At 33.9% G+C, this 27,687-nt stretch overlaps 2 protein-coding genes across 3 annotated transcripts in view; one reads left to right on the top strand and one right to left on the bottom strand.

Annotated features, from left to right (window-relative positions):
• Positions 1 to 8,058: 8,058 nt before the first annotated feature.
• Positions 8,059 to 16,984, top strand: LOC134706478 (pyridoxine/pyridoxamine 5'-phosphate oxidase-like). The gene is made up of 6 exons (XM_063565449.1): positions 8,059 to 8,393; positions 9,601 to 9,700; positions 11,708 to 11,761; positions 12,828 to 12,956; positions 14,553 to 14,629; positions 14,929 to 16,984. The coding sequence occupies exons 1-6, from the start codon at positions 8,128 to 8,130 to the stop codon at positions 15,092 to 15,094; spliced, it is 792 nt and encodes a 263-aa protein (XP_063421519.1). The 5' UTR covers positions 8,059 to 8,127; the 3' UTR covers positions 15,095 to 16,984.
• Positions 16,985 to 19,215: 2,231 nt separating this feature from the next.
• LOC134706477 (GATOR2 complex protein MIOS-like) overlaps positions 19,216 to 27,687 on the bottom strand; it is a 33,177-nt gene continuing 24,705 nt past the window's right edge. For both annotated transcript variants that reach the window (XM_063565447.1, XM_063565448.1), the window contains exons 19-27: positions 27,509 to 27,618; positions 26,820 to 26,989; positions 26,198 to 26,263; positions 22,867 to 22,939; positions 22,143 to 22,287; positions 21,476 to 21,517; positions 20,534 to 20,705; positions 20,106 to 20,214; positions 19,216 to 19,467 (exon numbers count right to left, since the gene is read on the bottom strand). In XM_063565447.1, the coding sequence (XP_063421517.1) occupies positions 19,280 to 19,467; positions 20,106 to 20,214; positions 20,534 to 20,705; positions 21,476 to 21,517; positions 22,143 to 22,287; positions 22,867 to 22,939; positions 26,198 to 26,263; positions 26,820 to 26,989; positions 27,509 to 27,618 (1,075 nt within the window). In that variant the 3' untranslated portion in view covers positions 19,216 to 19,279. The remainder of the gene's footprint in view (positions 19,468 to 20,105; positions 20,215 to 20,533; positions 20,706 to 21,475; positions 21,518 to 22,142; positions 22,288 to 22,866; positions 22,940 to 26,197; positions 26,264 to 26,819; positions 26,990 to 27,508; positions 27,619 to 27,687) is intronic.

Raw genomic sequence — 27,687 nt, 5'->3', positions numbered from 1 at the left:
CTTCCTATATCTATGTACCCACAAAAGCTCAGATATTAGTAGAACAGCCGACACCACCACTACAATGACAACGTCCTACATTGCATAAACCACCTCTGTCTTTACTATATTCATCAGTTACAAGGCCGCAGAGAGTACACAGACCAACATCTTATCTCGAGGACTACGTCGCCATATCCAAACAGGCCAAGACACAGCCTGACTGGTTGAGGAATGTTAACTGGTAACTACAGAAAGCAGCCAATGTTACATTTTGATAACAAGAAATACAGCTTTCCAAAACCATTATCTAATGAAGATTATGGAGAGTAAACTTTAGAGTTCCATCATGTCGAGGACTCCATGCTTTCTGGAGAGGGGAAGACATTTCTGGTGAGGGGGCATAGTTAACATGTTAACAACACCTCGATTTTGGCAAAACAGTTAACAACAAATCTCAGATAACAGTAAACCACACTTTGAAAAGGCCATTAATTTTAAACAGATTAACATAATTTGCCCCCTCTCTCTGATGACATTAGTGACAAGGTTCCGGTGCAAAACATACCACGTCCATTTGTATTTTTTGTCTATCTGATGAGTTAAGCCTTTTTCAACTGATTTTTATAGTTCTTTCTTATGTTGTACTGTTATACCACTGTCCCAGGTTAGGATGAGGGTTGGGATCCCGCTAACATGTTTAACCCCGACACATTATTTATGTATGTGCCTGTCCCAAGTCAGGAGCCTGTAATTCAGTGGTTGTCGTTTGTTTATATGTGTAACATATTTGTTTTTCGTTCATTTTTTTTACATAAATAAGGCTTTTAGTTTTCTCGTTTGAATTGTTTTACATTGTCTTATCGGGGCCTTTTATAGCTGATTATGCGGTATGGGCTTTGCTCATTGTTGAAGGCCGTATGGTGACCTATAGTTGTTAATGTTTGTGTCATTTTGGTCTTTTGTGGATAGTTGTCTCATTGGCAATCATACCACATGTTCTTTTTTTATATTGACATGCATTTTGTAGTCGGACACACGGAAACAACGATAAATTATGAATATTGGGGAATATTGCCCCGAGTAGAGTTTTATATTGCACAATATATGTTCCATGAGGGACAATATTCACCAATATTCATGCAATAACCCTTTTATTGTATAGCAATATAATATTGGAAAGTAAACATTGGTTTAAGTAAGGGAGCTACCATTTGATTTTTAGGGGGGGGGGGGGCTAGGATGAAAAATTTTGTCCGGCATTTTTTTTAAAGTTGTAAGTTGTAATCTCTGTCCTGTTTTTTTTTATTTTTCACTCTATCCGGCCCTGCTTTTTTTTTTTTAGTTTATCCTGACTTTTTTTTACATAAATTGTCATCCTGACTTTTTTTTTTGCAAGTGTCTCATCCTGCCTTTTTTTTTTTACTCAAAACTCCTGTCCTGCCTATATTTTTCAAAGGAGTAGGTCCGGTAAGGACCGATTTTGGCCTCAAATTTCAGTTTCATCTGACGAAAGATTTTGACCACTTTTTAAACACTTAAGTGTCTATTTTATATGTTTCGATTAATTTATGTGAAAGTTTTTAACTTATTTCGTCATTAAAAATGGTCCGATTCAAGCTCAAATATGAAAAATCTACCAAATATGCGAAAAAATGTAACTTTTCAGATGGTTTTTGTCAAAACCAAAGTGGCCGCATCCGTGTTCATCCTCAACCTTTATATATGTTATGTATTATCATCAAATACAACTTCCATTTCAATATTTTGGATGAACACGAATGCGGCCACTTTCGTTTTACACGGAAACCGTCTAAAATTTAAGTAAAATGCTGGAATTGTTAAGATTTGAGTAATTTAGCATGACTTTATGGTGCTAGTACCCAATATATGTGCATTGTATTGTCAAAAACAGCCCATATTTATGTAGCAGTACCATTTTACTATCCAATAAATAACTAAAACTTTACATTTTAACGATTTTGTAAAACTGCCAAATTTTGGGGCCAAAGAAGGGTCTTACCGGACCTACTCCTTTCATCCTAGCTCCCTCCCATAAAAATCAAATGGTAGCTCCCTTAATAGGCTAAGATTTTGTCGTTGATGACGTCATGGATTTTGTACATTTATTGCACTATTTTAAATGTAATATTTGAATTTATTGAGAGCTAACTTTTGGTTACTTTCTGTGGGAAATATTATATTGCTATGCAATAATTCAATTTATGTCCAGCTGTGTCGGCCTGAATCCTAAGTCTTATATAAGAAACAACCATGACTGGGTTACTGACGTTCCGTCCCCGAGGGTATCACCACTGAGCCCAGTAGTCAACATTTAAGAGATAACTGTATTGTATTTGAAGCTTTAAGGACGTCCATCGGTAGTTTTACTGTCGCAAATTTAGTTTACCTGGCGACGATGGACGTCCGTAAAGCTTCAAATACAATACAGTTATCTCTATTCAAATGCAAAACAAGTTTATAATTAAAATTCCAATCATTATTTCAGTATAAAATCTTCATTAAAGAAAATTCCGCGAAAAGATCTTATCTTCTTTGGTCCCTACACTAGGTGACGTCACAGGTATGCTTCTGGCGTCAAACGTTTTTTAAAAATACTTCAGTTTCTTTGTGTATATATATCTCTTTCATATTCATTTGATAAAATTTACTGTTTGCAATAGTATATGAATTGTTCTATATAATAAGAATGTTCTTACCCCGGGCATAAAAACAATGCCGTATTTGGCGAAACCTTTTCAATTTTTGATCTTCAGTGCTGTACAACTTTGTACTTCAAGTTTTTCACTTTCGATCTTTTATATCTGGGCGTCACTGGTGAGTCTTGTGTGGACAAGGCGCGTTTTTGGCGTATTGAATTTTAAACCTGATGCTTTTTGTTATCTATTAATCATGTTTTTCTTTGTCTAATATGTTCTCCTATTTATTTGTATTGTAGTCCTGTAATATTATGTTGTCATTTCAATGTTATATTTAACTTTGCCATTAAAGTGCGTGGTTTGGCATGCCATAAAACCAGGTTCAACCCACCACTTTTTCCCCCTTTAAAAGTGTTTGTACCAAGTCAGGAAGATGGCCATTGTTATATTATTGTTCGTTTCTGTGTGTGTTGCATTTTAACGTTGAGTCGTTTGTGTTTTCTCTTATTTTTGAGATATACGTGGCACGGTACTTGTCTATCCCAAATTCATGTATTTGGTTTTCATGTTATATTTGTTATTCTCGTGGTGTTTTGTCTGATGCTTGGTCTGTTTCTGTGTTGTGTCGTTGTTCTCCTCTTATATTTAATGCGTTTCCCTCGGTTTTGGTTTGTTACCCCGATTTTGTTTTTTGTCCATGGATTTATGAGTTTTGAACAGCGGTATACTACTGTTGCCTTTATTTATAAACACCGGGCGGTATCAGGCTTCTGTGCCGCTTCAGAATGTAATAAAATTTGATAAACAGAAGATTTTTAGGCGCAACAATGAGTTTTTCGTTTATTATTGTAGAAATAACATGTCAATTGGCCGTTTCATAATCTAATGCATCCTGGGTAATTTTTTCAAAACTTAAAGCGTACACCACAGCGTTTTGATTGGTTTAAAACGTTGTAAACAATTGAAATTCAACCAATGACGTAACGTTATTTTCACTTTGGGGTACGAACAATGAAATTACCCATGATGCTTTAGATTCTGAAACGGCGAAATTCAAAATGTCGGCTTCCTTAGTTACAGACAAGGAGATAGAGAATTTTACGCTTGCTGTCATCCATTCAGAACAATTGTTACAAAATAATTGCATTAAAATTTGGTATGTGTTTAATCCTTATAATTCTTCATCCAAACAAACGCGATTATAAATTTACATTATTACTTTGATGGCTACTATATGTACCATCAAAAGCACAACGGCATGTTGTAGCTAAGGAGAACGCCGCCATCTTGACTTTCTAAAAAAACTCAAATGTTCGATAAATGCAACAGAATCTAAAATGAACTAGCACCTACCTCAAAAAATTCATTTTAATTAGATACTATGCGAATTGGAAGCGCACAAGTAACGAAATAATCTTCCGTCTGAAAGTTTTCAATCGTATGACGTCGTGTTTTGCCATGACGTAAATTCGCAAAATCATTCGTGAAATTTCCCGGAAATTTATTTAAATTATATTTTTATACATTTTCGAAGCTTTAGTGCATTTATTTTATTTCTTTTTTTTTGGTTATATATGAATTAGATTAGAAACAACTGTTATGCAATTGTTTTAAAATCTCAACTTGCTGAAAATCTCAGTATCCCTGCCAAAATGTGTATCGCGCATGAATAGATTACAAAAGTAGTTTCGGAAACATGGTTTATCGAAGTGTAAACCAATAGAAAAAGTCTACTTGACCAATCCAATTCAAGTATTTATAGATATGCAAATGATATAAGAATTATATAACAATAATGGTGTCATTTTTATAAATTTCCTGTTTACAAAACTTTGAATTTTCGAAAAACTAAGGATTTTCTTATCCCAGGCATAGATTAATTACTTTAGCCGTATTTGGCACAACTTTTTGATATTTTTGATCCTCAATGCTCTTCAACTTTACTTGTTTGGCTTTATATTATAAATATTTTGATATCAGCGTCACTGATGGGTGTTATGTAGACGAACGCGCGTCCGGCGTACTATATTATAATCCAGGTACTTTTGATAACTATTTACTGTATTCACTATTTATTGTATGTTTATATATAGATATACAAGTTGTTATATTGGAACTCTTTTTGAGTGAAGCCATAACAGCCATAACACGTTATAACGTATTCCCGGACACAAAATGTATGCCAACTATATTTTGCACCGAAAATAGGACATATCTATCTGATGAATAAGATAAGAAAACTTTATTTTGATTCGGCATGAGTACAAATAAGCAACACAAGCTCTAAGGAGCTTTTGACCGAATATAAAAACATATAAATAACATAAAAACAGTGCATTTTGACATATAAAACAACCTGTAATACAAAGTTGAAATCTCACATACATAGCATGCAATAAAAATAATCAACAAATTTTAGAATGAAGTAAAACATGCTTGACCAGAGCAACCAATAAGCAGCATAAATAATAAAACAGTTGAAGAATTATCTGCAAGCAGAACAGTGACATTCCAAACCATTCTAGGACTGAACAAGACTTTTAAAATGTGAAAAACTGTTTTCAGTCCTGAAATGGTTTGGAAGACTGTTCCATAAAGTAGCAGCAGCAAATTTGAACGATTTTTTACCGTAACGGGTTGACTTTACCTGTGGAATTTCAAGAATATTTACATACCTGAAAGAATATTTAGATTTTTTAAAATTCACCAAATTTTGTAAGCACACAGGAGCGATGTTGTTTATAATTTTAAAAGTTTCTAGAGCCATTGTTCTTATCCGTCTGATCTGCAAGGAAGGCACCTTAGCTTTAAGTAAGAGGTCCTCGTAGGAGCTGGTAAAATCCTCATAAACAAAACGGAGTGCTCTTTCCTGCACTTTTTCTAGTTTTTTGGAATTTTTCTCAGTGCAAAAATGCCATGCCAAAGGGCAAAAATTAAAATTACTAAGAATAAAAGTATGAAATATAGTAAGTTTACTAAGTCTATCCAAAAATGAGCCTAAACGTTTTAAAACATTTAATTGCTGTGATGCCTTCCTACAGATTGAGCTGATATGAACATCAAAATTTAGCTGATATAGTCTATTTCAATGCCTAATAATTTTACTGTTTTTTCACATGTGAGGTTCGAATTTTGAATATGTATAGATGGGTTCTTCTCAAAGGTCTTTTTGCCAACAGCCAAAACTTGAAATTTGTCAGGATTTGCTTGCATTTTATTTACCCTGAACCACTCACTAAGTGTTTTTGAATCAGATTCCAAAGTTGAAATTAATAAATCGAAATCTGGAGTACAAAAAGATATGGTATTGTCATCTGCATAGTTATATAAACTACCATTTTTAATAAAAAGAAAAATATCATTTATAAATATATTAAACAACAATGGCCCTAGTATCGAACCCTGTGGTACGCCTTTATGGATGTCAGCCCAACCACTCAGACCATTGTTGACTTTAATTTGCTGTTTTCGATTAGATAAATAGGACTTTAAAAGAGCAACTGCATTGGGGGTTAAACCATATGCTGATAATTTATCTAGCATAATATTGTGAGGCAGGCAGTCAAAAGCCTTAGAAAGATCCATAAAATTTAATACTGCTGCAATGTAATGGTTTTTATCAAGAGCTTCTCGACAGTCTTCTAACACTCTGAGAAGTGTGGTCGGACATCCATGTCCACGTCTAAATGCACACAAAAATGGATTAAATATTTTATCAAAATAATCAGTTAGTTGAATTTCATATATAAAATCATGTGGAAGTCATTTTTTCAACAGAGGAGATGATGTAGCAGTGTGATTTTTTATGCTTTATAAATAATGTAATTTGTACATTAGAAATCCATTTATATTTAAAATCTACTCATCAATTTCTTTTTGGCGTCTTATTTTAAAAAATTCCACTCTCTCACTTGATTTTTAAATTTTCCTCGGAGTCACGGTACGTTTTACTTTAGGATAACCTCAGTCCTGCATGGGAACAGCCTGGTATACCTATTAATATGTTAATGTACGTATATGTTCCTGGGATAACTTATGTCTTATCGGATATTATTTAGTATATATAATTCACGTATTGAGCATTCCAAGCTATATCCATCATGCTTCAAAGGAAGGCAAATGATATCAAACTTGAAAGTAACATAAATGAGTATACCTAAAGTGTTAATAAAAGCCAGATCGGATTGAAGATATGATACCGTTTTTCTAACGCCTGTGTTATTCCATTTTTGTAAGGAAAACTTACCGTCGTATCTGCTTCTATCAAACCGTTATCCCCAAATAAGTCTGATAAAATTTGTTTTGCGTTCTTGTCATTTACTCCAACCTTTGTTCTCAAATGCCTTGTAACATTTTCACTCAAGTGCACAATGTGAGTTCAGATGTTTGAAAACTGTCTTTGATAGCTTTTACTAAAGCCTTTTCCTCATCTGAACCAATCACAAGATTGCTATAACTAAGCAAGGTATCACTTATTGTTGTATCAAGCACTGAGGCAATATGAGTAAAAAAAACGTTGGTAGGTGTGGCAAGCACCATTCCAATGCAAATAAATTGGTCCCATTATTATTGGGTTTGTGTTTTTCCCTTTGCGTTTAAGTTTGTTTTCCTGGAAAACAGTTGTTGTGACAAAGCAAACATCAAATGAGATTAACGACGCGCGTACAATAACATCCAATTAACACCTTCAACTTTGTACATGCGTGAGACTATACAATGACATACGCCAGAATATACAATCATTGTAAATAGTGAACACCTGTTGAAAACTCAAGATTGTCATTAATTTCCTTTCATCTTCAATCAATATGCATAAACATGATAAATATCGTTTAATGAGGCAATAAACAAATAAAAAGATGAAAACATTAACATTACAATTTTCTTTTCCTCTTGTTTGATTTCAGTCTTTTGTATTTCACAATTTGTGTCAATATTTTCAGGACAATGATGCACAAATTATTCATTTTGCGGGCTTAATATATAATGCACGAAAAGAGTTTTAAAAAACAAATTATAAGATATAAATAATATGTTCTAAAACACAAGAAAACGCAATCTCATATTACAATAATTAAACGTAATACTGGCTGTTATACATAATAGATGATAAAATAAATATGTAAATAATGTTTCATTTTTTTCTATCTATTTGAACTTTCTTGTGGCTAAAATTATGTTCTTTTGCATAATATTCTTTTAATATTTATTGCAGTAATTAATTTAAATTAAAAAAAATATGTTTTCCTGTCGCTAAATAGTTTTTTGTCGCATGTTGTCGCTAAAATAATTCTTGTTGTCGCTTCTCGCTTCTTGTCGCTTGTTGACGCTTGTTGTCGCTAAAATTCTTGTTGTCGCTAATTAGTGAGACCGGTTCGGATTATTGTTCAATTTATTCCCTGACTTGACTCTACATTTTATAATAAAATTCACAAGGGAAGTTACTCTCTTCAACTTTGACAGATGATTTCGTAACGTTCTAGACTGGATGAAACTGGCGTTGTTTAGGGGTATATCTCCACAACTTCTACTAGCTCACTTTACAAATCCGCTGATTTATCTTTCTCGCACAATGGCAGAGGTTAGTGGTGTCTCAGACATGCGTGCTCCATATCGAACTCATGGGGATGCCTTTGATGTTGACGACCTTGTTTCCAGAGAACCATTTCTACAGTTTAAGAACTGGTTTGAGGAAGCCAAATTAGAACCAAATATTGAGGAAGCAAATGCAATGGCACTGGCAACAGCAACAAAGTAAACATGAATTTAGTTATGGCTTGACAAAGGGGAGGATGCAATACACCTTATCGCTAATCCCGGCTGACCCGTCTGCTTGACTTTTTTTACACATATAACAATCACTTTTCCATTGTGGCGTCAGATATTTTGTTTTATGACATCAAAATTTATGGGAACCTGTGTGATATCCAGTAATGGCGGACAAATAGGGATAAGGTGTATAGTGCCCTTGTTAATCCTAGATTACTACGTCAGAATAATCTCAGACTTTACCCTTGTCTGACTGTACCTCCATTTGTTAATACTAAGTGGGTCCATCTGGATGTCCATTTATCCAAAACTTGGTTTCCGTTTTCTAACATAAGATTGCCTCAACCAAATCAAATGTTATGACACTTCTACACAATACTTATAACCACAAAATACAGTTCGAGATTGAAGTTTGGTAGCGCCACCTCACTTATACACAATGGTAAGAAGCACTATACACCTTAGGCCGAGAACAAAATATCTGATTTCCCGGTAACCAAACAGACCCTGTTTTTTTTAGCCCTGACCCTTATTTTTTTATTGGATCTTTAAAAAAAAGGGTATCAACCAACCCTGTTTTTGACACAGGCTTCTGTTAATTGACATAATAATTCATCTATCTTGCTTCTACTGGCACAGAAAGCCAGTAAAACATTTTATTAATGTCAAATGGTATTCCAAATAGGTTAAAATCCAAGAAATTTGCACAGCAGGTGCTTTAAAAACATTGAAATGGCAGACTTCCGGTTTTTGAAACTAATTATGGACCAGGACTAGGAAAAACCATGATAATTTTCCAGGTTTTGGTTACATTGTCAAAAAAATTTGTCAGAAATTCCGACCTACTGACCCTATTTTTCAAAATGATGTTACTGGAAACACAGATTTTTTTTAGGCCTTATTGCTATTCATGGCTGACTCTAGAATCTGTTCTGCTTGAACTATTGACGTCATTCAACAATCCCTTTTTCATTGTGGCGTCAGATATTTTTGATTTATTTGACATCAAAATTTTACAGTCATTACCTTTCACATTCTTGTTTATTGATTTGATTTAAATTCTCAATTTGACTCACAGCCTCCTAATCTAAACAATTTTCCATGCAATGACTATGATACTATGTATCAGCATTTTTTTGTGTATAGTAGACACCATCTAAATAAGGTGTTTAATTATAATTGTATTTTGCAGAAATGGTAGTCCATCTGTCAGAATGGTACTTATGAAAGGCTTTGACAAGAATGGAATTGTATTTTATACTAACTACAACAGCAGAAAAGCTGCAGAGCTGGTATGTCTTACTGCTACAATCTTAGTCAGAACTGGCATTTCTTACTGCTATAGTCTTAGTCAGAGCTAGTATGTCTTACTGATATAGTCTTAGTCAGAGCTGACATGTCTTACTGCTATAGTTTTAGTCAGAACTGGTATGCCTTACTGCTACATTTTTAGTCAGAGCTAGTATGCCTAACTGCTAAATTCTTAGTCAGAGCTGGTATGCATTAATGCTACATCCTTAGTCAGAGCTGGTATGTCTTACTGCTACATTCTTAGTCAGAGCTGGTATTTCTTACTGCTACAAAATGAACATTCTTAGTCAGAGCAAGCATGTCATACTGCTACATTCTTAGTCAGAGCTGGTATGTCTTACTGCTTTAATCTTAGTCAGAACTGGTATGTCTTACTACTTTATACTCAGTCAGATCTGGTATGTCTAACTGCTTTATTCTTAGTCAGAACTGTTATGCCTTACTGCTTTATTCTTAGTCAGAACTGTTATGCCTTACTGCTACATTATAAGTCAGAGCTGGTATGTCTTACTGCTATATTCTTAGTCAGAGCTGGTATGTCTTACAGCTACATTATTAGTCAGAGCTGGTATGTCTTACTGCTACATTATTAGTCAGAACTGGTATGTCTTACTAATACATCCTTAGTCAGAACTGGTATGTCTTACTGATACATTCTTAGTCAAAACTGGTATGTCTTACTGCTACATTATTAGTCGAGCTGGTACATCTTACAGCTACATGTGTACACTCTTAGTCAGAGTCAGAGCTGGTATGTCTTACTGCTACATTCTTAGCCAGAACTGGTATGTCTTCCTGCTACATTTTAAGTAAGAACTGACTTGTCTTATTGCCATATTCTAAGTCAGAACTGGTATGTCTTACTGCTTTATTCTTAGTCAGAACTGGTATGTCATACTGCTATATTTTAAGTCAGTGCTGGTATGTCTTACTGCTTTATTCTAAGTCAGAACTGGTAGGTCTTACTGCTTTATTCTTAGTCAGAACTGGTATGTCTTACTGCGCATGCTATATTCTTAGTCAGAACTGGTATGTCTTACTGCTACATTCTTAGTCAGAACTGGTATGTCTTACTGCTACATTCTAAGTAAGAACTGACTTGTCTTACAGCTATATTCTAAGTCAGAATTGGTATGTCTTAATGCTTTATTCTTAGTCAGAACTGGTATGTCTTACTGCTATATTCTAAGTCAGAGCTGGTATGTCTTACTGCTTTATTCTAAGTCAGAGCTGGTATGTCTTACTGCTTTATTCTTAGTCAGAATTGGTATGTCTTACTAATACATCCTTAGTCAGAACTGGTATGTCTTACTGCTATATTCTTAGTCAGAATTGGTATGTCTTACTAATACATCCTTAGTCAGAACTGGTATGTCTTACTGCTATATTCTTAGTCAGAACTGGTATGTCTTACTGCTACATTATTAGTCAAAGCTGGTACATCTTACAGCTACATTCTTAGTCAGAACTGGTATGTCTTACTGCTACATTCTTAGTAAGAACTGACTTGTCTTACTGCTTTATTCTTAGTCAGAACTGGTATGTCTTACTGCTATATATATTTTAGTCAGAGCTGGTATGTCTTACTGCTACATTATTATTTTATTCCTGTTTTTCTGTATTTTACTTATAAATGGACTTAGTTTATCCTCCAGTTAATATTACATAGTGTCTGCAGTTAAAGTTTTAAAATATTTATTAGATTCATAAACTGACCTGGATTTTTACCAAACTTGGACAGAAGTCTCTTATAATCAAAAGATAGTATCAAGAGGAATATTTTAATTTTTTCATCTTATTTTTGTTGAGCCTGCGATTAACAGCAAACTAAGGCGAGACACTGGGTTCTGTAGAACCCTTACACATTTTTATTTTCTAGAGACAGAAATGAACTTTTAAGTTTTAGTTAAAGAAAGCTTTAATATACAGCTAAGAGATTTTTGTAATGCTGTTGTAATTGGAATGTACAATGTTACATTTTGTTTCAGGAAGAAAACCCAAGATGTTCTTGCATGTTTTATTGGGAACAATTAAAAAGAAGTGTAAGTATTACCTGTTGTATATAAGCAAAGTGTACTGAGTTTAATGTTTAATTCTTCATGAAATGATTGCTTGAATTTTAAATTACATAATTATAGAAGGAAACATGTATATACATATATATATATATCACTTTTTTGGTCTTTTGGAAAATATTGTTTGTGCTGTTTAAGCCTGTTTTTAGACCCTTCTACAATGGAATTTGTTTTACACGCACACATATAATAAAAATTGCTGTTTTTATCCAACGCAATCATAAGTTTGAACGTAGTTTTCAATATAGACTCGCTAATATATATATATATATCTGGTATATCTTGTGTCATTTCATGCTTTTGTTAATTGAGTTTTTCACTCCTTTAGTGTAGAGGGTATATATACAGATTCTACCACTGCATCCAGTGTAGTATGATATTTATCCACTCCAGACAGTTAAATTTTCAAATTTAAAACGTGAGGCTTGCCCAAGTGTTTTAAATATTTAAAATTTAACTGTCGAGTGGAAAAATATCGTATTACACAAAATTTGGTGGTGGAATCTGTTTCTCTAATGATTTTCTAGCATTATGCAGGCAAATTTATTCCTTCTTTTCGAATGATCTGCAAAAAGATGTGTTCTTTCTATGTGACGTCATCAGGCATAGTCGCATTTTTTCATGCCGTCACAATAGGAATTTCAAAGGAAATTTCGACGTCATAATCAGATTTTAACCAATGAAGTACTGAAATCAAAGGAACCACACATGTTAATTTTTTTTTTATGCTATGGGTGCAGAAAGGGATAAATTGACAAAGAATTAGAGAAATATATATATACATGTATATACTCTGCTAAAATCATAATGCTGTAATGTTACCAGTTTTATGAGTACTGCAAATATGTCGCAGAGAGTAGATATGCAATATAAAAAGTTATTTCAATTGTGATACGGTAACCTTGGAGTCACTCTATAATCTGATCATTGACATGTACTCTTAAAATAAATTTCAACACATTCAAACATGGTTCCATTGTGTAATTTACTAGCGCTCCTTCTGTAGATTTAATTTTACACACTTTGTTTACAGATACGAGTTGAAGGGTCAGTATCCAGATTGTCTAAAGAAAAATCTGAAGAATATTTTAATTCCCGACCAAGACCAAGTCAGCTTGGTGCTTTAAGTAGTAACCAGGGCAGTATTGTAGATAGCAGAAAGGTAAATAAAAAACAAAATATTCTTCATCTTACTTGGAAATGCAGTAGTTTCTCTTAAAGACTGATCAATGCAGAAATGAACCACATTTTACAGGAATTATGGACTTCAACCATTAGATTTTGGTATTGAAACAATGACACCTGACTTTTGTATTATGAAGGATTGTTTGCCATCATGTGTAGTTGAACATACATGTATTGTACCACTATTTTGATTTGACCAATTTTACAGGTGTTATGGGACTAAGAATATTTGTTGGCGTAATGTAACAACAACACCTTGTGAAAGGAATTCCTTTATAACCATTTGACAGAAAGCTCTTATACTTGGTACTTTTTTTATATTTGACTAGTTTTAGAAATGGAGTAAAGGGATTTTGACCATTTATTGAAGTACTGAGTAGTTGATCATATTATACTGTCATTTTGATACGACCATATTAACCCTTGTCGTGCGGGGGCCGTAATATTATGGCCGTACCCAGATTACCTTTATTTTGGCATCAATGGCGCTCCATACATTTAGAGGTCATCGTAATACCATTTAATTCGTAGTGTATGCACGTTTACTCAATCTGAAACTATTCATGTCATGTTTCTCACTTTTAATATTCATTTTGAGCTCAAATACTAACTTCAAAGTTTGATATCGGACAAAATTGGATTTTTGGAGGGGTGGGCTTACCTTCAAGGTCTGAATCACGGAGTTCAGAGGACTGAAACCTTGACAAATACTGTTAACCTAAAGGCACATAACGACTGGTCGTGTTTATTATCAAAATACGCCGAGGAAACGACTACTTCCGGTTGCAAATCCAGTTAAAGTTCAAAATTGGAAAAAAGTCAAAAATTTTGTGAATTTTGGTGCAAATGACCTTCTTTACACTGATGAACCCAGATCAGTTTCACTCCGACCTAACAACTGTTGTGATAAAAGTGTTCACTGGTGTCCACGCTACTTGTAAACTACAGATGGATGCATCTATTGGCATCTCTCTGACTTACAGGTCGAGAAAAAGAACAGAAAAACGTCAAAATTGACGCTTTTTGCACCTGAGGACCAACTTTGGGGCAAATTCCATCCCACGCTTCCCCGCCTCCTGACCTCGACCACCCCACCCCGTGATCCCCTATTTCAGATTTATTGCAATCAGTATGCATCAACATCAGGGTACAGCTCATTTGCATATTTTTGCAAATACTCGAAATTTAGACAATTTCTGAAAACAACTCAGCATGGTAAGGGTTAACAGGAGTTATTGGACTTTTGTTATGAGTATTGTTAGAGTGTCACCTCTGAGACCAAAGGACAATAGGTTCTCATACTTGGTAGGATTGTTTGCTCTCATGTGCAATTCACCAAATTGTACCATCTTTTTGATTTGACCATTTTGTTTGTAGTTATGGACTTTGGTCATATTTTATTTATCATCCCTAAATGACCTGTGATACCTACTTAAAGTCCTGATTTATGTAGTGCTTGGAATGTTTCACTATGCTGTAGTAATATTGTTATATGCTGAGCTAAAATTGGAGTAAATGCATGCTATTGTAAACAATATTTTGATGATTAATATTTTGAATAAATGTTTTGCAGACAATAAGTGATAGATTCAAATCCTTGTCGGAAACGTATAAAGATGAAGATAAGACAATACCCAAACCTGACTGCTGGTAAGTTACCCAGAGATTATACCTAAGTCTCATTTCTAATTATATATCAATGTTCATGACAGTTTTTACCATGCCAAATTAACTATTAGATCATTGAATTGGATTAGCAAAAGTATAGACTCTTCACAGACACCAGGATTATAATTTTATTTTACGCAAGACACACATTTCATCTTATAGATTTAAGTTATCATTATGTATTACTTTTTGTATGCTTGTTTATACATGTATACTGTTTTAGACAGGGATGGGAGATTCATACATCAGATAAATGCTAATTAATATGATATTTTCTACAGGGGTGGATACCTAGTAACTCCAGATCTATTTGAGTTTTGGCAAGGACAAACAACTAGACTTCATGACAGAATATGTTTCAGAAGACAGTCACCTGGAGAAAAAGTTGATGAGAAATTAACTCATATAGGAGAAGATGGTTGGGTGTTTGAGCGATTGGAACCATAAGTTAAAAACTTGTTCCAATCTTTAATGTCTAAATTGTTTAAAAATGTTAGAAATTATGAAATTATTATTATTGACAACAAATTTTTAAGAGTCAAACTGGTTCCTTTGATACACCGTTTTTTTAAAAGTTTTGGCCAGGTTTATAAAAGGGCTTCATGCCAGTATGACAGCAATGTAGAAGTAGGCAAAAAAAAAACCTGCTGGATTGTAGAATTTTAAATTATCTAGGTGTATTTCATAATGTTTATATTTCACAAACCAACTGTGGGAGGGCATGATAGCCAGTCAAGGTTGTTAAACACCTCCTAGTAGTGGTACATAGATTTTGTTTTATTATTGTCATTAAAGGCCAAGTTGCATTAAGAGACTGATTTGGCATAAAAAATATGGCATAAGAATTTTGATTTAAATTAATTGATCATATTGATAAGTAAGGCCCAATACCAAAATCTTTCAAATATTGTGATTTAAGATTTTGACTTTTCTTACCCTTCTAGAAAAAAAATTGAATAAGTTTTATCACAAAAATATGTTTGTCTTACACTAACAAAATACCTACTTTTATTACAAGACCATGATTCATTGGATTTAAACAATAATATAAATGTTAAAAAAAAACCATTCCAACAGATTCCGTATACTGTAAATTCAGAAATTATTGCGATGTTTTTATTATTGCTATATGCATTAGAGTTTGAAGTAAAAAATTGCATTTTTAAGTTTTAATTTGCATAAGTTAAGCATTTTTAATTTCTGTCAATATTTATCCAGTCCTACGTTAAGATACTATATTTTGTTTATATATGAAACAAGAATTTAACCTTGGATGTTTGATTCTAATCTTTTGAATTTAGCAACATATTTTGTTTTGTCAAGGACCAATGACAACATTGTTGTCTATTATAATTATATTCAAAAGATAGTTCTGATCTACCATTATAAATCTAGTCAGAATATTTAAAAAAAATAAAATAAATCGGCAAATGGTTTAATTTCTGTAGCTTTAATATTTTGTTGATCAAATTGGTAGAATAACTACCATTTATTGTGCAGTGTTTAATGCACCACATATGCTTTATTCTTCTAATCCTAGTTTTAAAATGATACATCTAGGTTAAAAAATGTTATTTATCATTACTGTGTAATAGATATTGATAATTTGTCATATACATGTATATTTGCATGTTACTTTTCAAGTATCTACTACATGTAGTAGTAATGGACTATGGTTAGTTATTTTCATGTGAAGTACATGTGACATTGGATTATGTATTATATACCTTGTAGAGATGGTAAAACTGTCTGATCTTTTGTAACAATGAATAAATATATCTGTAACTTTTATGGTGCAATTATGGCTTTTATTTTTTAAACCAGACAGTTAGTTTAATCTGAATTATGATAAAGATTTTGATATATATAAGTGATTTATTAGTAATTGATCCAGCATTCAGATTATAAGATGGATCAGAGTTCTGAATTGAAGGTAAATAATAAAACTTCAGACACAAGATACAATTCCTGCATATTATATGAGATCAATAGCACACTGTGTGATTAAGGTTTAATTTATTTTAATTTATGTTATTTTTTTTCAATTGCAGGCAATCATGAATTTTATTTTTTACTACTAGTATTTTGTTTCTCAGAGAAATAAAGCAGGTCCATACTAAAAAACCTTGCTGCTGAACATTTGTTAATTATTTTGATACAGAGGCATATTTACAATACTGGTAGTGGAAAACTGTCATACAAATATAAGAGTTAGTTTCTCCACAAATCCTGTTGATTCCTAGGAATATAACGATCTTTATTTTTTACTGTTTTTCCTTATTTATTGATTTTGCACTGTTGATCTCTTTTGAATTAAATGAAGTTATGTAAATTTGATTATTCTGTTGTTATGTGTTGTAATTACAATGATGGCCATTTCTTCAATTAAAAGTTAGCATGTACAAATTCACTTCTACTTATTGTGATACTTAGAGAGTCGCACTATCCTCATTAATAAAAACCTTGCAATAATAATTGAATTAACAGTACAATAAGCAATAGGTCAACTTTTTGGTGTATGGATAGATTGTAAGGTGAACATGTGACTGGCCAACTCTGGTTTCTTATGACCTAGACCTCAATTTCATGGTTTATTGGAAAATGTTTAGTTTATGGTTTGGTCGATATCATACGCTAAAGAGCTTATACATTTGATGAATTGAATGATTGTCGGGGGAACATGCTCGTCTTGTAGCCTTAGCAGGCTTCATCTGACCTTGACCACATTTTCGTTGATCATTGGACAAATTTTAGTTTTTGTGCTTACTATTTAAGTAATTCTATTTTTCAGATGTTGTATCCAATAGATCAATTATTTTTAAGTGTATGAAACATTGTGAAGTGTTATGTCTGTCTGGCAGGTTTTACCTGACCTTGACCTCATTTTCATGGTTCATTGGACAATTTTGAGTTTTTGAGGTTTGTTCTATTTCTCAGACATCATATGGAACAATTATGAGGTGTACATGTCTGTCTGGCAGGGTTTGTATGAATTTATCTAATTTTCATGGTTAATTGGTTTATAATGATAATGTTTTTGTAATTTTATTTGTTTATCAGATACTATAAGCAGTTGCCATTATTGGTTAACTATATTTGGTGCAAGACATAATGTTAGATGGACATGTCTGCCTGACATGATTTATCTGACTGAGACCTCATTTTCATAAAACATTGATATTGTTGAGTTTTTGTGATTCTTCTCTTTGTAGTAAAATCTTCATATTACAGACTTGTTATAATTGAATGATAATTAAAGCAGGTGAGACATTTCAGTGTGTGCACAATTTTTATAAATATGGTTGCACATTATGATTAAGATTACCCCAATCCCGTCTAGTGTGACCCTTTCAATTAGATTTATCTCCAGGTTTGTACTTACTTGATGACCCTTACCCGTGTGGGGCACCTGATATAAAAAGAAGATGCGGTATAATTGCAAGAGACCAAAATAACACAGAAGTTAACAACTATAGCTTTGCCTACGGACTTCAGCAATGAGCAAAGCCACTACCCCATAGTCGCCTATGACAATGTAAAACAATTCAAAGGAGAAAAACAACGGCCTAGTTTTTGGTGCAGTTAGTGTTGCTCACTTGTAAAGTCTTCTATACTGTTATGTGTAATATTGTTTGCCTTTTCATCATTTTCTGTTGTTTGCCGTGGCATTGTCAAGTTCGCTTTCAATTTATATGAGTTTTGATGTCTTTTGGAATCTTTGGCATCTCATTTACTACTAATGTTTTGACCAAGATCTGTATTTTGTGGTTATAAACATTGTGTATAAGTTACATAATAATAGGTTAAGGCAAACAAAAGTAAGAAAATGGAAACCAATTTTGGATGGATGGATAAGTGAAGTTTTAAATACCCAATCTGATGAGGAAGGGGATTAAAAAGATGCACAAACAGAGGCAAAAAAACAACAAGCTGACCCCTCTCAAAATAAAAAAAAGAAGAATGTGGGACACAGATGCCTCTAATTGTAAATTTACCACAAATTCATCATTTTCTATCTATAAAGGGACATAAATTGATCTGTGTTGGTGGTATTAAGCATTGTGTAAAATAACAATTGGTTTAGGTAAACTAAAAAAAATTAATTCCATTACCAAAGAGACATATAGGTCTGGTGAATGGTGAAAGTGTCGCCATCAGAGTCAAAAGTGATTTGTGTTAGGTGTAAAAAAGTACTGTGTATAATTTATACAAAATTTGGTCAAGGCAAAAAAGTAAGAAATGAAAATCGCAAATTTAGCATTTTCCCATTAATAAAATGACAAAACAGGAGGAGTGGAAAGTAAAGCCACCAAATATTACTGTCAAGGAAGAAGGATGGATATATAAAGGACTCTTCAGCAAATTTCCAACAGATTTTGGGATTGGTGATTTTTTTATTAACATCTATCAATTTTAAATGTAAAAAAGTAGATATTATTTATCCTGTCGGTGATCTTTGGTGAATAGTTTTCTCTTTCATACAATATAGACTTACATTTATTTTTATAGTCATAAACTTCAATGGAAAGTTTCCATAATTTATACTTATTTTGAAATAACAACAACTGTTTGATATTAAAGCTTGTGACATATTGAGAACATTGCAAGAAATATATAAAATTTTATTTTGTGTCACACCACTGCTTTTAAACTTAGTCTTTCTAGATGATCTCTGGATACACAATTACATGTACATCCTGTTACCGGACATTCTGAATGTTCATCAAACCATTCAAATAAATGGGAAACATGTCCACCATGACGACAAGATTGACACCAAGAAAACCAGTCTTGAAAGGGAGATAATTTACTGTCTAAACCTGAAATTATAAATACATTATTTCAAGGATGATACTGGTTCTAACATTTTGTGATTAGCAGACCACAAAAAATACACAAGGTTTATTAAATAATGTTATTACAACATAATAAATATGGAATATTGGAAGATACTAACATTTAATTTGGCTTGTTTCAATAAATCTTTGTTATCCTTTGTGGTGTTTGAAAACTATATTTTGTCTTTTGGCCATGGTGTTGTTCTCCTTCAAATTTTGTATTGCTCTATAATTATCTTCTCCATCTTTTCTTAAGAGGTTATTTTTCAAAACTAAATTTAAAATTCTCATAACAAAAGAGGAAATACAGACATTCTTAAGTTTTCCTTATGATGGTACAACCCTGTACCTAAGGGGGTGCCTAAGTTTGTTAGATACAGATGTTGACTTACCCAATTTTTCCTTATGATGGTACAACCCTGTACCTGAGGGGGTGCCTAAGTTTGTTAGATACAGATGTTGACTTACCCAATTTTTCCTTATGATGGTACAACCCTGTACCTGAGAGGGTGCCTAAGTTTGTTAGATACAGATGTTGACTTACCCAATTTTTCCTTATGATGGTTCAACCCTGTACCTGAAGGGGTGCCTAAGTTTGTTAGATATGGATGTTGACTTACCCAATTTTTCCTTATGATGGTACAACCCTGTACCTGAAGGGGTGCCTAAGTTTGTTAGACACAGTGCACAACGAGGTAATGGCTTCCTACATCCTGGACAGCAGGTTACCTGTAAAATATAACATGTACCTGTTACCTGAGAAATATATATATTTAATACATTTATACACAAAGATTGGCCATTATATGCAATTGCCTGATGAAGGTGTAACTAGCAAATAATAAAAATATTATGACAATGTGTGTAATTTTATCTTTGAAAAAAAATCTGATATGGATGTGTCTCTTTCAGCACTTAAAAGAATCTGCAGAATTTGTAAAACCAAAAAGTAATTGTCCATGACTATGAACTTTGATCCTGATAAAATTCTATAAATAATAACAGTAGATTATTTAGCAGTGTACAAAGAGAGACAAGTTCAACATACCTTTGGTCTGTTAAAATTAGCTGCCATAGGACCTGACATAAAAGGTAAAGATCTTTGTACCATAGGCAGGTTACAGGCAATACTTTTGCCACAGAAATTACAACTGATGAAAGCCTGCGATGGTACTCTGGTACTAATATCATTATGGTGCCAAATGATGTCAAGTTTGGCTCTGTAATAAAGGAATTTTATAATTATAAACGGAAATCTTTGGAACTAAAATTCTTTAACTGAAAATTAAAAATATTCTGTTCTAGGACACTCTGCTTTGTTAGCACATGTGTATGTCTTAAGAACTGTGAAATCCTAGCAAAAGCAATACTTTATTTTTATTCTTGGAAGTTAACTTCATAATGAACATATGCAACCACATATATGTGACCTCAACTGAATTGTCAACTTCATTTAACCCAAACTTTAACCTTTGATATCATCACATGGAATGTACAGATGAACAAGGAGACACATGGATGGAAGGATAAACAAACCTGAAATCATCTCAATGGACAGAGACTGACAGATGATAGACACATTGACCAAAAGCATAATGGTCCCTAAAAATATTCCAATATGGCATCAGAAATCTCATGTCAGAATAACAAATAAATTTGAAGAAACACTTTCTAGTACTAATATTTCAGTCTTATCAATGTTACCCGACAACAAAAATACGATTTGTTTTTCTCCATTTCCTGACATACTTGTTCAAGAAAACTAAATATATTTCACCTGTATTGCCACAAGTGCCACCTATGTAACATTAGATAACTAAATATAAGTCACCTGAATTGCCATGTGTTTAAACTGAGAATACTTAATATCCGATGCTGTGCAACAGCACTGCCACAACTGCCACCTGTGTAAGACTGGATAACTAAATATATTTAACCTTAATGCCATATCTGCCACCCGTCTTATACTAGATAAATAAATATAACTCACCTGTAGTGCCACAGCTGCCACCTGTCTAACATTTCTCTGTAGCTGGAAGTAAATGGTGGATATTTCTTGTAGTACTAGATTACTTATATGGATGGAGATGATGTTTCAGCAACTCAATGATATCTTGTAGTAATTAAAAGCATGACCAAAGTTATCTTTCATTATATCATATGTATGTATTATCACTTTTCACAGAAATATACGCTCATCTTACATATAAAATTCAAAACAAATTTCTTAAAATAAATATTTTGATATGAGCCTCACTGATGAGTCTTATGTGGATGGAACGTAAATCTGGCGTACTAAATTATAATCCTGGTACCTTTGATAACTATTCTTATAAAAGAAGCTTTAAGGGCAAACGATACAGTTTTGATCCCATATTGAAGTTTGATGAAAATTTGCTGAAGGCTATTTTTCACCCGATTTAATCAAATATGTAAAAAAATATATACCTTCATGTGCTGCTGTTTGAGTAAAATGAGGTCGAAATTTTGAATTTGTCTCAGTTTGAGGTCACGAATTGATACAACAATAATCCACATTACCGTACATCTTACCACTAGATCCACATTACGTATCCAATATAAAGAAACACACATCACATCCACTAAATAATCTACATTACTTATTCTTTGCAATAGTTATCCACATAAAGTCTTACCATTGGATCCACATGACCACTTTTTCTTTGTCTTCTTTAGTAATATCGCAAGGCAAGCTATAAACAATGGCTAAAGCTACAGTCTGTATGTCACCAGTTCTATCTAGGTGTCTTTGTAATAGGTCTATACCATCACTTGTTAAACCTAAATACACCAAAATGTAATATGAAACTTGTGTTCTCTTATTTAAGAGTTATTTATGTTTCTAAATAATTAAATAAAAAATCATTTTATTAGAATCTTTATGATATTTTTTAATGATAATCTTTTTCTATGGAATTTGTTTCAGAAATCTTTTCTCCTTCCTTGTATACTTCACAGTCAGCAGTTCATGTCTACTTCACTGTCAGCAGTTCACAAAACATTTTTTTTTTATTAAAAAAAGCAACAATACTCTTATAGGACATAGTGCAAAAACAACACTAAAGCTATATGCAAAGATAAGTGTAAGAAGAATTTCTTTGGCTTTGTACTATAATTTTATGTTGCAATATACATTTAGAATTAAAACACTCAATGTATAATATATGATAGTTCATTTGCAAAAAGATGTCAGAACTAAAATTGAAAATCATTAGTGTCTTTCATATTTGCCACACCGGCCTGAAATTTTAGCCGGTTCCTTCACTTCACCTATCTCAAGATATTAGCCACTATAAGTCACCATAAGATTAAGGTTAGTGCCTGAATAGTTGTAACTCATTAGACTATTAAAGACTATACCTGTTAACAACAAACCATCCAAATCTCCATTTTCTTTCACTTCCTTTATCAATGATTCCATAAACTCTTGAAGCTTAAACATACAAATCATCAATTACACATTTAAAAGTGAAAAAGATACCAAAGAGACATTCAAACTCAAGTTGAAAATAAAATGACAACACCATGGCAAGAAAAGAAAAACATGTAGCACCCATGACTAAACAGATCCTGCTTCACAAGTAGAACCTGTGATTAAACAGATCCTGCTCCACATGTAGCACCTGTGACTAAACAGATCCTGCTCTACATATAGCACATGTGACCAAACAGATCCTGCTCCACATGTAGCACCTGTTAAGGTAGCAATACACAGAAGTTAGTTTCGCATTATGGCCCCTGTCCATTTTTTAAATATGAAAGTTTTTTTTACAATAAAATTGATTTTTAGATAATTGAAGAATAATATAGCCTTCTTAGAGTGTTTATATGAACATTTAGATTGATTTTAACATGTTTTATAGGCCATTTCTATGATTGACAGTCCGTATTTTCCTATCCATACCGTTCATAGGTCCATAAATTATTGTAGTGTTTATCAACAAAGATTTTGCATTCAATCTTTTCAATTCAATTTTATGGAAAAACGAGCAGGAAGGCATATGATTTTTTTTGGACCACTTGATAGATATAAACCTATGGATTCAGGAAGGGTATCACTGTAATTCATTGAAATTTTCCTTTAGACCAAATTTTGGAGACTTTTGTGACATGTTCACCCCCCTTTTTTGCTATATTTTGTATCTAAGAAATGCAGATTGTTGCCATGGTTACACCCAAAAGGGATTATATTTCACCCTTATAACCATTAGAAATCAAATCTATGGAAGATTTTCTTTCTACAAGTATATACATGCATAACACACATATAAAGCCTTCTTTGTTAGACAGGAAGGGAAAGAGGATGTTTAAAAATTATGAGTGTCAATTTTAAGTTTTTTTCTAACTGTGTATTACTACCTAAGTCATGGGCGCTACATGTTGAGCAGGATCTGTTTAGTCACAGGTGCTACATGTGGAGCAGAATCTGTTAAGTCACAGGTGCTGCATGTTGAGCAGGATCTGTTTAGTCACAGGTGCTACATGTGGAGCAGGATCTGTTAAGTCAGGGGTGCTACATGTTGAGCAGGATCTGTTTTGTCACAGGTGATATATGTGGAACAGGATCTGTTAAGTCACGGGTGCTACAGGTGGAGCAGGATCTGTTAAGTCACAGGAGCCACATGTGGAGCAGGATCAGTTATCACAGGTGCCACATGTGGAGCAGGATCCGTATAGTCACAGGTGCTACATGTGCAGCAGGATCTGCCAAGTCACAGGTGCTTCATGTGTAGCAGGATCCTTGTAGTCACAGGTGTTACATTTGGAGCAGGATCTGTTAAGTCACAGGTGCCACATGTGGAACAGGATCTGTTTAGTCATGGGTGCTACATGTTGAGCAGGATCTGTTTAGTCACAGGTGCTACATGTGGAGCAGAATCTGTTAAGTCACAGGTGCTGCATGTTGAGCAGGATCTGTTTAGTCACAGGTGCTACATGTGGAGCAGGATCTGTTAAGTCAGGGGTGCTACATGTTGAGCAGGATCTGTTTTGTCACAGGTGATATATGTGGAACAGGATCTGTTTAGTCATGGGTGCTACATGTTGAGCAGGATCTGTTTAGTCACAGGTGCTACATGTTGAGCAGGATCTGTTAAGTCACAGGTGCTACATGTGCAGCAGGATCTGTTTAGTCACAGGTGCTACATGTGGAGCAGGATCTGTTTAGACACAGGTGCTTCATGTGGAGCAGGATCTGTTTAGTCATGGGTGCTACATGTGGAGCAGGGTATGTTAAGTCAAAGGTGCTAGTTGTGGAGCAGGATCTGTTTAGTCACAGGTGCTACATGTTGAGCAGGATCTGTTTAGTCACAGGTGCTACATGTGCAGCAGGATCTGTTTAGTCACAGGTGCTACATGTGGAGCAGGATCTGTTTAGACACAGGTGCTTCATGTGGAGCAGGATCTGTTTAGTCATGGGTGCTACATGTGGAGCAGGATATGTTAAGTCAAAGGTGCTAGTTGTGGAGCAGGATCTGTTTAGTCACAGGTGCTATATGTAGAGCAGGATCTGTTTAGTCACAGGTGGTACATGTGGAGCAAGATCTGTTTAGTCACAGGTGCTACATGTGGAGCAGGATCTGTTTAGACACAGGTGCTTCATGTGGAGCAGGATCTGTTTAGTCATGGGTGCTACATGTGGAACAGGATATGTTAAGTCAAAGGTGCTAGTTGTGGAGCAGGATCTGTTTAGTCACAGGTGCTACATGTTGAGCAGGATCTGTTTAGTCACAGGTGCTACATGTGCAGCAGGATCTGTTTAGTCACAGGTGCTACATGTGGAGCAGGATCTGTTTAGACACAGGTGCTTCATGTGGAGCAGGATCTGTTTAGTCATGGGTGCTACATGTGGAGCAGGATATGTTAAGTCAAAGGTGCTAGTTGTGGAGCAGGATCTGTTTAGTCACAGGTGCTATATGTAGAGCAGGATCTGTTTAGTCACAGGTGGTACATGTGGAGCAGGATCTGTTTAGTCATGGGTGCTACATGTGGAACAGGATATGATAAGTCAAAGGTGCTAGTTGTGGAGCAGGATCTGTTTAGTCACAGGTGCTACATGTTGAGCAGGATCTGTTTAGTCACAGGTGCTACATGTGCAGCAGGATCTGTTTAGTCACAGGTGCTACATGTGGAGCAGGATCTGTTTAGACACAGGTGCTTCATGTGGAGCAGGATCTGTTTAGTCATGGGTGCTACATGTGGAGCAGGATATGTTAAGTCAAAGGTGCTAGTTGTGGAGCAGGATCTGTTTAGTCACAGGTGCTATATGTAGAGCAGGATCTGTTTAGTCACAGGTGGTACATGTGGAGCAGGATCTGTTTAGTCACAGGTGCTACATGTGGAGCAGGATCTGTTTAGTCACAGGTGCTACATGTGGAGCAGGATCTGTTTAGTCACAGGCTAAACAGATCCTGCTGCACATGTAGCACCTGTGACTAAACAGATCCTGCTCAACATGTAGCACCTGTGACTAAACAGATCCTGCTCAACATGTAGTACCCTTGACTAAACAGATCCTGTTCCACATGTGGCACCTGTGACTTAACAGATCCTGCTCCAAATGTAACACCCATGACTAAACAGATCCTGCTCCACATATAGAACTCATGACTAAAAGTTTGCCTCTTCAAAAGGGTGCCTTCTGAAACTAGTTTTAAAAAGACATCACTTATAGTGTATGTATATGGCCTACCTTACTGTCTGAAAGATATAGTGCAGCAAAAGCCACTCTGTCACATAGATTAAGATCCTTCATGTCCTACAAATAAAGGAAACAATCGTTGTAGACAATCAAATCCTAAAATATCATATAATATTATAATACGAGGCTTTCATGTATATCTTTTTTCCCAAATGTGTCACTTTTTTAGTTATACTAAACAAAGCAGTAAGTCATTTTCATAAATATCTTTTCTCAAGAGCACTTGTTTACTTCTAAAAATCTTATATCCTATTCTTTTTAGACACAAAAAAATGTTTCAATCTGTGATTTGTTTTCATCATTGATACTTTATACGACTGTTGTAAGTAGTAGATCCCCAAATCTTTGAAATACATTTTTTGAATGATTGTTTGGTGTTTAACACCAGTGCCCACTTTTAGCACTCTCTGAAAGAAATATCAATATAATATTATGTAAAAACAGAAACCGGAATAGTTATCCATAGCTGGAAACACAAATTAACCTATAATATTGTGGAAATCAACAGTAACTGTCAATTCATTTACTTTTATTGTACATTTGCACTAGTAACTTTAATTACTAATGAGAAAATTATTATTCCCTTTTAGCATGAAACATATTCAAAGTATACCAGAATTTCTTGATAATTGTCTTTTTCACATGATAAAAATGCAAATATTGCTCTGAGGTATGGATCATTTAACTTGTGTAGTAATGCGGAACAGGTTTTCCTCCATAATGTTTGTTTATCTTCTGAGTAACCTGATATAGCCATGGCAACAGCATTCATCATTGTACTGTCTGTAAAATAGAAAATTATACAACTTATTAAATAATAATTCATCCCATACTTTCTGTTTGTAAAAGTTTCACCATCTATAATGGGGGTCTGGGTTGGGAGTTACAAAATAATTTGTTAAAATGAGCTGATTTCTAGACAACTAGTAGGCACAAAAAGTGATAAGAAAAAAAATCATTTTAAATATCCTCATATAAGCAAGACTAAAATAAATGTATAAAATAAAACACATAAAATAAAATGCATTTATGATTATGTAATTCAGCTTATTTCAGAATTGGTGTGATGTTAGTCGTATATAATGATGTAATATCCTTGTAGTATTGTGCAATTAAGAATTCTTGAGTGATTGACATCATAATAATTGAAAAAGCATGCACTGCACCGACCCACAAAATATTTGATCTGATTATAGTTATTACAATGGAATGTAACTGGATCATATGGCAAGAGGCAGGAAATAGAAGAAAAAATCTATCTTTGAACTAAAGTTTTCATCCTGTTTGAAGAGTGAACCCTACCTTCTGTTTGATGCTTGTATTTTCCGCTGAGTATTTCTATAGTTTGTCCAAACTTCAAGTTAAACAGTGCTATGGCTGCAGCTTTGGATGTCTGTCCATTCTTATGTAATCTAAAATAGTACTGGTCAATATATAGAATATAAAATGAACGGTTTAACTTTAAACCAAAACATTCATTA

The sequence above is a fragment of the Mytilus trossulus genome, chromosome 2, assembly GCF_036588685.1.
Source record: "Mytilus trossulus isolate FHL-02 chromosome 2, PNRI_Mtr1.1.1.hap1, whole genome shotgun sequence".
Lineage (NCBI taxonomy): Eukaryota > Metazoa > Mollusca > Bivalvia > Mytilida > Mytilidae > Mytilus > Mytilus trossulus.
This window is presented reverse-complemented; position numbering and strand designations above follow the sequence as displayed.

Excerpts from the sequence above, each read along its gene's own strand:
- LOC134706478 (XM_063565449.1), top strand. The coding sequence starts at position 8,128 with ATGAAACTGGCGTTGTTTAGGGGTATATCTCCACAACTTCTACTAGCT. Across the intron at positions 9,701-11,707 it reads GCAGAAAAGCTGCAGAGCTG|GAAGAAAACCCAAGATGTTC; the intron begins GTATGTCTTACT and ends ATTTTGTTTCAG. Across the intron at positions 11,762-12,827 it reads GGGAACAATTAAAAAGAAGT|ATACGAGTTGAAGGGTCAGT; the intron begins GTAAGTATTACC and ends CTTTGTTTACAG.